We start from the raw sequence: 11994 nt of genomic DNA, 5'->3' as shown, positions 1-11994 counted from the left end.
GCTGCTCGCGTACGCACGGCAAAACTTTGGCACCACGAACCTGTCGGAGGACGACTGGCAGAAGGCGGAAGACCACTACAAGATCAACCTGCTGTACCAGGACATGCTGCGCAAGCGGCAGGAGATTGACCGGCTGGCGAGCAGCGGCCGGTTTAAGTACGAGTACGACTCGGACGAGGATACGACCGGCGGCACCTGGGAGCACAAGCTGCGCCAGCAGGAGATGGAAGCGACGCAAAAGTGGGCCAACGAGCTGACGCGCCAATCGGAGGGCAAGCACCACATCGGCGACTTTCTGCCACCGGAGGAGCTGCGCAAGTTTATGGAAAAGTACGAAGCGCAAAAGAACAACCGGCAGCCGAACCTGAGCGACTACAAGGACTACAAGCTGCGCGAGGATAACGTCGGCTTCCAGATGCTGCAGAAGCTGGGCTGGAAGCAGGGCCAGGGCCTCGGGGCCGATGGGAGCGGTATTGTGGATCCCATCAATAAGTAGGTCCAGCGGTGGTGGTGGTGGTGGTGGTGGTGGTGTTGTGCGCTTTCCATTCATGCGGATGTGCGATAACGGTTTGCTTATCATTCTATTTCCCCACAGGGCCGCACAGCGCGACAATAATCAGGGGCTGGGCATCATCGCTCCGGACAATCCGGAGGTCAACGATAACGAGTACGATGCGTACCGGAAGCGCATGATGCTGGCGTACCGTTTTCGGCCGAATCCGTTGGTAAGTTGACGGGCGATCCGTCCATCCGGCGAGCCTGGAGCGTTTCGTTAGCTACATCTTCTGTTGCCTTTCAGAATAATCCGCGCCGTGCGTACTATTAGGCTTCGGTTAGAGCATTTAGAACAAAATGGGTGGAACTTCCGGACCGGATGCACGTTTCCAGCATCGTGTTTCGAATCGTCTGCTTTTTCACTGCGAATGGATGTGTTGGTATATTACACGTTTTGTGCATTAAGTTAAAGCATACCTGCGCCGTGAAACCAAATTTCCCGAACGGACGACATCGGGAGTTAAGGGAACAAAGGGTAACTGATTTGCGCTTGTTAGCAATACTTGGTTAGTGATGGCCAACTGTGCAGCCGAAACCAGAAGGATCGCTATTGAGCGTGAATAGACGACGGTGTGCTTGTACGGCAGGGAAGAGACTAGAACAAACGAGTAAAAATATTTATGTTGCCCCCCAACCCCATCAAGCAACCGACCGTCGTCGTGCATGTGTGAGATCGCAAGCGGGAGATTGCGAAACAAGCACAACAAACAAACAAACAAAAATCCGATGCATTGAACGTTCGATTGAATTGCATGTGAAATCGCTTCTTTGTGTACACTGCGTTCTTATAGCTGAAGTAAAGTAAATTGTCAAGATGCTTAAGTGTAAGTAAAATATACAAATTGTAATAAATAAAGGGCACAGTATGTTCGTCTGCAACAAACTATTCAACTTGCTTGCTAAATTTATTTAATGGCTTAAGAAGCCTTTCATCATGTGTTCTGTCCGGCATGGCCGGGATGTGTCCTGCATCCTCATAAGAGTCCTCGGTGTGATAGGGACGGTGTCTACTGTGTGTCCTTCAGCAACCGTACCGGTTTCCCATCGAATCCCTCCTGCTGCAATCGCTTTGCGGTCTTGGCCTGCTGCGCCAATCCTCGATACCGCTCACGGTTTAGCGCCGTCGTCTGTCTATACCGGCCGTTCTGGCGGACGCATCAACGCGATCACTCCATCTCAATTTGGGCCTACAACGCCTCCTCTGTCTGTGTGGACGGCCTAAAAGGACTTTACGGGCTGGGTAGTCCGGTGTCATTCTCATGACGTGACCAGCCCACCGGAGCCTGGCGAGTCTAATGCGCTGCACTATGGTGAGACCATCATACAGCTCATAGAGCTCGTCATTGTAGTGGCTCCTCCATTGTCCTTCCACACACTTACGGGGCCAAAAATGCTTCTGAGCATCTTCCTCTCGAACGCGCGGCTAAGAGGGCTTGCGACTATAAACTGGGACTGGGGTGAGTACTGGGACTATAAATGTTCTGTACAGTCCCAGCTTCGTCCGTCGCGACAGATATTTAGAGTGGAGAAGTTGCCATAGAACAGTACGATTTATTTCCTGAAGAGCTTGTGAAGTTCAGCCAACCAAGACCGCCCTGCCAGGTGCATCGATTTTAATCCCGTACGCAGGACTGACACCAAGGAGATTCCAAGTTGCACTTTAATTGTCCTAAAGACCCGTGTTGCTAACCAATTTCGAATGCAATGCAGTATACCGTGCGGGATGGGTAACTTCCTTAATGGAGCGATCGCATCTTGCACGATCACAATCACATATATTTAGTTACTTCAACCAGACATCTTTCTTAGAATACAAAACATAGCTTAAATATCTAACGATGGCAGCTCAATTGATCTATGGTATTCAAAGATGGCGACATGGGAAAACATGGGAACACAGAAAAGGACAAAATCTATTGCAATCATGTAATAAGCTCTGTGTGTGTGTGTCTGTGTGTTTGTGTGTTTGTGTGCTACTCCCCCTCCCCCCTCAAACGTTACACCCTGCCGGTAGCAGCTCTTGGTCGCGAAACTTTTCACACTTGGGAGTGACGAACGATCGCACAATGTCATAGCCGGGCGTGCTGCGCCGATGCCCCCCTATTCGTACGCCGGCCGTATACCGGGTGTTGAATTCCAGCTTGCCAAACTCGTACGCATTCCGTCGCAACACTACGTCCTGCCACTGGTTGTTGGGGCTGGACGATCCACGAGCCACCGTTAAGCATTCGCGGGTACCGCGGCACATGTGCAACCGATACCGGCCGTATCCTCGCTCGGACCAGCTCAACCGTACCGCAAGACCCGACTTTCGTAGCGCAAACTGGTACCGCAACGTACCGGATGACGGTAGCAACCCGTTGCCGAGCGATCTGCTGCTGCTGCTGCTGCTGCTGCCGCCGGTTGCTGAAGCGGGTGAAGAATGTACACCCTCTTTCAGGCTTGGTTGACCCTTGGGCCGTCGATAGCCGGCATCACCCATCAGCAGGTTGTCCAGATTGATCGGCTGACCCTTGTCCTGTCCGGGTGTTACAGAGGACGTGTTCACCAGCAGATGGTTGGCAGCTGATTTGAGGCGCCGCTTGCCATACACACTGATCGCTTGTATCTGTAGGTAGTAGTACCGGTTCGGAAGAAGCCCCTGGATGTCGTAGTGGCGGGTAGGCTGCAGGGAGAAGGTTAACGATTAAGGCACTGACGCATGGGGTAGGGCCGGTGGGCCGGCATCTTACTTACGGCCGAGATCGTAGCCATCTCCTTGAACAGTGACGAGTTGTCCGTTTTGGAGCGATTGCTGGTAAAGTTCAGGAAGAGGCTCCAGCTGAGTTTGTACTTTTCCACGGGAAGGTCGGACCGTGGCAAATCCCACGACACGCGGCAGGTGTACGTTCGGTTTTCGGTCAGCTCCAGCGAGCCGACGGTGAGAGCTTTCGGTGGCTGTGGTGGATTTGGCCCTGAGAAGAGCGATAGGGAGGGGATACGATTAGATCGCGCTACGGAGAACTGTGGCCTTTTGCTTATATTCTAAGCGCCTAAAGGTATGCAATTCCCATGTCTGTCTTACTGTACGTACTTTTGCTTAGCTGAAACGGCCGTGACGGTGTGGAGTAGCCACGCGTACCCATCCCGTTGACAGCGGCAACCCGTACCTGATACCACCGGCCCGGCTTCAGCTTGATGCCACCGACGTACTGCTTCACGGTGCCCAGGTTGTACTGCGTGACCATGTCCGGCTCGTGGATCTGCCAGTCGTTCTCCATCTTGTGCTCCGCGTACGTGGTGCCGATGTGAAACCGTGACTCGGTGATGTAGTACGTCGGGCTCTGCTCGCTCTCCACCTTCATGTCCCACTGGATCTGGGCGGTACGGTAGAACCGGCCCATCTCCACCAGCTGGACGTGCGTCGGTATGGGTGGAAGGCCGGCCACACGCTCCAACCCGTACGGACTCTGGCAGCTGTGGCCGCACGAGTGCTCGCAACACTTCTCCACACCGGGACACTTGTAGTCCAACCCGTCGCAGGTGTTGAGGCACAGGCTATCCAGCTTGGTGGGTGGCTTCGGTGGACAGTGGCCATACTTTTTGTACGTCGCGTTTTCCAGAAAGTTGATCATGCACACGTTGTAGCACTGTTTTGGGCAAAGAGAGCGAGAGACAGAGAGAGGGAGGGAGAGTGAGAGTTTGAGGGTGTAAAGAGGGATGCCGTGCTGCGTATTGCGTATCCGCCGTACTCACTTTTTCGTCGTAGATACAGTTCGAACGACACCTCGCGGTCAGTAGATTATCGTTCATGCTGACGATGCTAGTGGCGAGCACAACCAATGGTAGGTAGAGGCAGACGTGTTGAACGATCGCTAGCTTTAGCAGACTCGCTTTGCCTTGGTGCATCTGCAAAGGGGAATGAGGAAGGGGGAAAAACGAGTACATTAGAGAACATATCCTTCCGTGGCACCCATTCATTTGGATGTTCTGTTATGTACGAAATGCATTCGAAGATATGTTTGTGCGATCGGGAAGATGAATGTTACAGACGCGCTGGAGCATACCAACATCTGGAGAAAGGTGCACAGGGAGACCCATTTCTTGACCACCCAGCACGGCCGTGAAGTGTAGCAAATTGGCGTCGGCTTTCGAAGTTTATGCTCGGGTGCCGCGAAGGATTGCGCAAACGGTAACGGGAAATCCTGCATGCAGAGTCATGGAAAAGCTGGCGAAGGGTGGCGAATTTTGTATTATGACGAATGGCATCTTGATAGCCATTATCGGTGGCAAATTTAACGGTAGCGACCACCTAGCACCCCACTCGACTCGACTCGGATGTTAGGCAACTCTTTGTTTCCACTTGATTTTTATGTGCCGAAAGTGGCTTTTTGGGCCACTCAATCGTAAAAGAATAACAACAGTTCCCGTCGATCCTTTACAGTTAAAGATAATTGTAAAACTGATGGTAGGAATAAGATGTATCTATATGCGCGAATCCGCGCTAATGAGTGGCGTTGCATGCAATAGGGCTTGCGAGTCTCACTCGCAAAAAATGTTTGACATCACTGATCTCGCTGGTCTTGAGTTCAGTTCTATTCAGTAGCGGGTCAAGATATTTGGAGGCCCCGAGAAGAATTTCAGTTGAGACCCCTCTAATTGTGATATTAGAGGGAAACAACAGGATTTCCCCCGCCGAATAGACTTTCCTAACCGACGAGGCCCCGAACGGCCGCTCGTTCTGCTCCTAGGTTGATCCGCCACTGGTTCTATTGAAGATTGGAAAGCAAAGTATCCTTTCGAAACGTCCAGGAAAGAGCATGATGATTCGCGGTATTATCTTTCCCGTTTTTCGGTTCAATCCATAGAATGAAACTATTGAATCATTAGGGAGATATTTCAATCCCTTTGTGGGACTTTGCAATCATACAATGGAATCCTGCATACAGTTAGGGGCAATTTAAAGTGCGAATGTGCATGGAAAAGTAATGAATATGCATGGTCGTATAATGAAATATAAAGCTATTTGAAGTAAGTGTTCTCCATCTAAAAAGGTGAATTGGGGCGGTCCGGTGGACGAGGCGCCGGTCTTCGCATGGAAGGATCGGAGTTCAAATCCCATCCAGACCGCCTCCCCGTACGCAGGGCTTGACTACTTTGCTACGGGTATAACCAAGTCACCGAAAGCCAAAAAATGGCAGGCCGAGACCTCTCGAGGTTGTAGTGCCAAGGAAGAAGAAGAAAAAGTTGAATTAGTAGAACATGTATGCGAGATAATGATTGGTAGGCGCTATACTTTGCTTTCAGAGGTAATACTTTCCATAACTATAGCGCTTAAGTCGACCTAAATCTCGTTCGCGTCTTAAAATTGCGAGATTATTATCGTCAGTCAACGTAGATCAAACTCATCGTCAAGGAGAGTCATTGGTTTGTTGGCGATCCTACCCCAAGAGGCTCCAAGGGTATACCACGAGAGGATTTGTTTTATCCTAATTTAGACAATTTTACTTGATAATTAAACTTTTTCTTCCAAAAAATTCAAAATTCCAGAATTGATGGAATTATCTACTGGAAAAAGCTGCCGAAACGTTCCCCAGCGGTCGATTGTTTCATTATTCCTTTGAAAAGTCTCGTGGGACGAATCGAGCCCTCGAGCCTAACAGGGGTTCGAATTTGAAATCATATAATGAAATTTGGATTGGGAGAGATTTGCAGAGCGACAAGAACTTTTAGATAAGCTATGGGTATTCTGCCGAGCCTTTCGAGTCCAACCTTGTCGAACTGTAAAATCGAAAGATGTTGCATCGTTTATATACGTGGCCAAATTCTATAAGCAACATTTGAACGGGAACAATATTCCTTGCAATATTCCACTGTTTATTTGAAATATTCCCCAGGATGATTCGAAAGGACTATTGTATGGACCGAAACTCCATATGATTGACACGTCTGCTGTTAAGGATTTCCAGTATCATATGACTAGAGAAAGACTATAAACTACCTTAAGTAGGAAGACCGGTCACCGGAGTTTTAGTCTCCGAAATGAGGAAGGATGATGGAGGCTTCAACAGTACAACTTCATTTGGTTTTTTTTTTCTGGCACCCAAGTTCATGACCAGCAAGAAGGCCCCACGTATGGCACCTAGCTGCACTCGGCACAGTGGTGTGTTGCTGCACCATGCAATAATGCATCCGACTGCATATAAATTGTAAAAACAAACCACACAAAAACACAGGATGAAATGTATAAATAATCGTACGGCATGGAGGCTTCTCGGACAAACCACCGGACCGTCGCGAACCGGTAAAAAGGTTAAATTTAATAGCCTCATTTTCAACGTTTTGTGTCCACTCGGTATTCCGCCGTTGGTTGGGCACCGAAGGGCTCGTTGCCGCCACGGTGTCCGGGATGGTCTGGGACGCCTTTCGGCTCCCACAAGCTATCCCACAACGAATCTGCGACGCCCTTGAGCGTGGTCAGCGCGATATCATTTTACGGGCAAAGTATGGGCAGCCTTTGACAAGCAAACGGACAAATAACTGGTCAGATTCCAGCGCGCACCGCGCGCTCGTGAGTGATGAGGAGGTTTCTGTTTTGTTAATTTTTTTTTTTTGGTTCGTCCACATACAAACGATATGTTGCTTTACGTGTGTTTGGTTGCACAATTTAGTGCAACAACAGCGAGGGGTTTAAAAATTCACCTGTCTCTGCACATTTCTCAGCCACACTCGGCGAACCACGCGAACGGGCCGCCGGCCTGGGGCAATGGAATGGAGGATTTTATGTTTAAGTTAATTTGAAAGTTGATCGATACCGTGTAATGCAATCCACTGCAGTTTTTAATTTCATTTATGCGCGTGGCCATCAATTACACCGTGTGTTTGTGTGTGTGTGTGTGCTGTGTGAGCGGAGTGGTATTGCTGGGAGCTGAGCCCTACCAATAATCAATGCATTGCGACAATATGACATAGCGTTTCGCGGGTCAACGGTTTAAAGTGAGAAGAAACGGATTGAAATTCAGAGGTAGCACAAAAAAAAAGGGAAACCAGTCCCATGTGTCGTTGCTGGGTGTTAATTTGTTTCGATTAAATAAAATTAAGTGCGACAGCATACAGCCGGAGCTGGACGGTTCACGTCGAGAATGTACAAACCAGGCGCAATTAAATGAAAAATTGATGGATCGGAAAAAATGGACCTCATTACTTATGATTTTAGTGTGTGTGTGTGTGTGTGTGTGTGTGTGCAACAGCGAGAAGCTGCTAAAAATGCGATGGACATAATTATTCTTCAATAAGGTAATGAAAAATTATGACCATGAATGATTCATTAACATTAACAAATTTAAATTCGTACACAGCTGATTGAAAAATAATCTCAATCGGTTCGCAAATTATCCCCCCAACTGTTTGGAAGATTCCATTATATGGCTGCAAAATTTCTCAGCGGAATTGTACCATTCCATCGAGTGATTCAGAAAGATCCATTATATAGTTCGAAACACCCTGTAAGTCGTAGTGCTTGAATACTTTTAACTGAATTGACCATCGATCACGTTCGATAGTGGATTTTTCTCCCCATTTCCATCTGCTCCCAATCTACGAACCGATCACACAATTTCGTTCCCGTCATCACATCGCCAAGCCAAGATCGCCCAGGATTAATCAGAAGAAAACAAAAAAACGAGACGAACGAGCCGGAAAGAATCTCATCATCGTACCCCGTCTTAAGACGACCCCGGGAGAGAATAATAATGTACAGCGGGTACAGCGCGAATGGAAGAACCAGGCCGCATCGTTACTCGTGGGAGACCACGATGCGTGAAAGAAAGTCCATGTGTCCTTACCTTGACCTACTGAGGCGGGTGGCGTTCTCGTTGGTTTCTTTACGGGCACTGCACTGCACAACACTGCAACGCGGCTTTTCGCTGCTCGATGCTGATGCTATTGCATTGGAGCCGCAATTTCGGCCCCCTTCGCGTGTGTGTGTGGTCCGAGCGAATTGTGGATTCTCGCCCCACTGAAAACTGGAGACGCACACAACACGTTGCGCTGCGATTTTTCTTTTTTTTTCCCCACTATTTACCCACCATCAGGGAATCAGGAAGCACTTAAGGGAACGATTCTTCAATTCTTCAATAAATCGACACTACATGACTCGTAGGTTCACACACACGCGCGTGCATCTCGATCGATCCTCACGGGCATGCACTTTTCAACGGCATCACTCACCCGCCGACTGCTTTCACGACCGAGCGCAGTTTATCGTTTATGGGTTGCGTAAACGGGCGGCCGCCAGCACCAGCGTAGAAAGTATGCAGGTCCGGTCCCCGGTGGTCTCGGAACGCAAGGCAAAACACTTCGAAACGACCGTAAGTACACACTGCAATTAACGTGGTGGCTTTTTGTTTATAGCAATCTGCCCTGAAGAGGACACACACTTTACACACTTTCAAACAAGGACCCGGGATGGCCGTTTCTGTTGGTTCACCACACGCACACACACACACCCCCCATGCACATGCACTTCCAACGGGGGTTTTCTCTTCGCTGTGCTAATACTGCTGCATCGAGGGATCAGCGCTCGATTGCAATGTCACACTATCCGTGCTTGATACCGAGCACCGTCTCACGTTTAAGATTGGCCATGATGATGAGCCGTGAATCCATTCACTGTGGGGCACCACACAAGCCACCCGAACTTTGGTGGGTTCATCTCGAATGCACTCGACACTTCCGCACTTTGGGCTCTCGAAAGAAAGAAACCCGCCCGCTTCCGATCCTTATCGGCCGTCGTCTGCAACCGACACCTAATTATCCATCGCGCAGGAATTACACCCCACGGTGGAAGAAGGCTTTCGGCGATACCGCACACAACCAACCTCTCAAACGGGTGGCACTGTTACAACAACAACAACAACCGCGTGCAGACGGACGGACACACAACCGCGAGGCCACGATGTCGATGGCAGAATGAAGCCTTTTTGTGCGTGCAGCTCCAATGCTGGCTTGGCAACTGTGTGCATGCGATGGCGAGCCCGTCGGCGCTCCGTATGCGCCGGGTGGGTAAATATGAAACCGGATTCATGCATTCTCCCCCTGTTTGCGCACAATTCTTGCTTACTTTTGTCTAAAAAAAATGATACGTTGATTAACTTGATGAAACCAAATAGATACTGTAATATTTCCCTTAATAAAATAGTCATTTGATGTAAATTTAATGTTTTAAAATAGTCAAATTTTCCCACTGATCGGTTTCATTTTTACACACCTCGCGAAACGAGAGCGTGTCGGTGCAAGCGCACTCTCACGCTCTTTCGCCTGTCTCTCGTTCTAATGCTCACCACCGCCTGCGCCTCTCTATTCTATGCTGTTGCTCGCTTTATCTGTCTCACCTTCTCTGTTTTGTTGGCGCCGATCAGCATCATCATCATCATCATCCAGTGATACGTGATCGTGCGTGTTTATCCACGTTTCTACGTGTAGTATTCGGAATAGAGTAGAATTTTTTAGTTGAAGGTTCACAACATAAAACGTGTGCTCATAAACATACTTTGAAAAAAGAAACTAAAGTGACTATAATTTCGATTGTCAGTCTACATTCGTCTAGACTGCTCCTCAAGTAGCAAGACAGTCTCCGCTACGATGGCTCCACCTTCCGGAAGTTTTCAAGTGGTTTGCAAAACTCCTGCTTAGAATTAGACGAAATCGTAAAATGCAGAGTCTAGGCAGTATCTTTTTACAGCGATTTAATTACTGTCTGTCCCACGTCTGGAGACGGAGAGGTATTTTTGCGAAGCGCGTCAAGAAAAATGTGCTCACACACAAGAAGCATCGTGGTGATGTCGCATATTCTTGTTACAAAATAATTAAGCTGCACTAAAGTAAGTAACTCAACTGCACCTCCTCAGTACCTAGGAATCGATTACGCCCGCTCACCGTCCAATCTGTTTTGCCATCTGGATTGACAAATTCTGACAGCAGCAGCAGCGCAGCCACAATTACCCGTGCCCCAGGACAGCGCCGATTGATTGATGAAGGATCGATTGGAACAACTTCTTGGCTGGCGGGCTCTGCACCGGCGGCACAGGTGCAGACCGCCACACACTAATGCGCAGCCGTAAACTCGTTGCAGGCGCACACAACCGTTTTTCCGATCCAGTTGATGCTTGACAAATGACACACTCACGGCAGCAGTGCCTGGTGTCCACGCAGGCGTCCCCTTGTCCATGTTTTACCTGCATCGTGGCCGCCTGATTGTGACGGATGTCCTCCGTTGCATGTTTTAAATCGCGTGTGTATCACTTTCTAGCACCGATTGAAGCTGTCGATTTGTCGAGCCGCTCGGCCGCGGGTGTCCCGTTTCGTTCGCGAAACGGTATTAGAAATATTTTAGACTCAAATTTAACCGACAGCTTACCTGTGTAATAAATAAAATAGTTAGGGTATTAGTTGATTGATACTACTGCTTCTATTGATTGACGTTTTGCGGTTAGCGGTTAATCATCGACACAGGCAGAGAGGGGGAGAGGGAGAGACTAGTTAGGGACCTAGCCGGTGCAACATATGCTCGGACCTTGAGCGTTGCTAATGTCCAGCTAATAATGGCGATAATTTTCGAACATAAAATAATAACACATATTCACTAGTGGAACAAGTTTCCACCACCGAAACCAACCGAAGTCATGTACGCGTGTCTGTGGGTGCATTTATTAAACGCATTATCATCACCGGACGCCGCGCAACATTACGCGTATTACCCGATCGCCTGCCAGGGGCTCACAAAAACCAGAAATCAATGCGAACGAAAGTTACCTTTTCCTAGCGACATACGGGGTCGCTGTCGATGTGCCGGAACAGCAAAAACGGCTATACGTTAGTAGCACTGCGGTTACTGAAACGTTACGTCAAGACGAATAAATCAACCACAGCAACTCGTGCCCTTCCCCCCCCCCCCCCCCTCTATTCGGCCCCATTCCAATACGAAACCCCACCGGGAAAAGTGACTTCATCCTTACGAGCGATAGAAAACGGCCCATCGGTTTGACGCCAGGGTCGCTGGCCAGCTAGTTTTTTCCTCTTTTTTATTTTTTTTTACCAAGGAAAACTTCCCTCCCTTTGTCTTTATTATTTATTCCTGCCTGTCGACAAAGGATTGTACACAAATCTTGGCCATGTACTTGTGTCCGGCACCCAGGGCCTTAGCCGCAGAATTAGTCAGGACTGCCCACGTTTGTTGCAGCTGCAACTTTACTGAGTTGCAGCCATGTATTTTTAAGATAGTCGCAAAAAGAATTTAGAAATCAAAAACTTAATTTACTCAAATAATATTAAAAACGATTTTTAATTCTTTTCTTAATTTATTCTCTAAATAATAAAACGAACGACACGGCCAGCAAGTCGACCCATACGACCTACCTGTACGAAGCGCTATTAAAACTAAACAAACCATAAACATGCACG

General features: G+C 48.6%; 2 protein-coding genes across 3 annotated transcripts in view; one reads left to right on the top strand and one right to left on the bottom strand.

The window, feature by feature from the left end:
* Positions 1-1441, top strand: part of LOC118505791 — a 5523-nt gene extending 4082 nt beyond the window's left edge. For both annotated transcript variants that reach the window (XM_036042125.1, XM_036042124.1), the window contains exons 5-7: positions 1-492; positions 596-725; positions 800-1441. The exon at positions 1-492 is cut by the window's left edge and continues 1722 nt beyond it. In XM_036042125.1, coding sequence (XP_035898018.1) covers positions 1-492; positions 596-725; positions 800-826 — 649 coding nt within the window. In that variant the 3' untranslated portion in view covers positions 827-1441. The remainder of the gene's footprint in view (positions 493-595; positions 726-799) is intronic.
* On the bottom strand, positions 1174-9522 carry LOC118505794 (anosmin-1). The gene is made up of 5 exons (XM_036042127.1): positions 8379-9522; positions 4291-4443; positions 3629-4184; positions 3292-3509; positions 1174-3220 (listed from the first exon to the last, which is right to left on the bottom strand). The coding sequence occupies exons 2-5, from the start codon at positions 4441-4443 to the stop codon at positions 2546-2548; spliced, it is 1602 nt and encodes a 533-aa protein (XP_035898020.1). The 5' UTR covers positions 8379-9522; the 3' UTR covers positions 1174-2545.
* Between the last annotated feature and the right edge of the window lie 2472 nt (positions 9523-11994).

Source organism: Anopheles stephensi, chromosome 2 (assembly GCF_013141755.1).
Source record: "Anopheles stephensi strain Indian chromosome 2, UCI_ANSTEP_V1.0, whole genome shotgun sequence".
NCBI lineage: Eukaryota > Metazoa > Arthropoda > Insecta > Diptera > Culicidae > Anopheles > Anopheles stephensi.
This window is presented reverse-complemented; position numbering and strand designations above follow the sequence as displayed.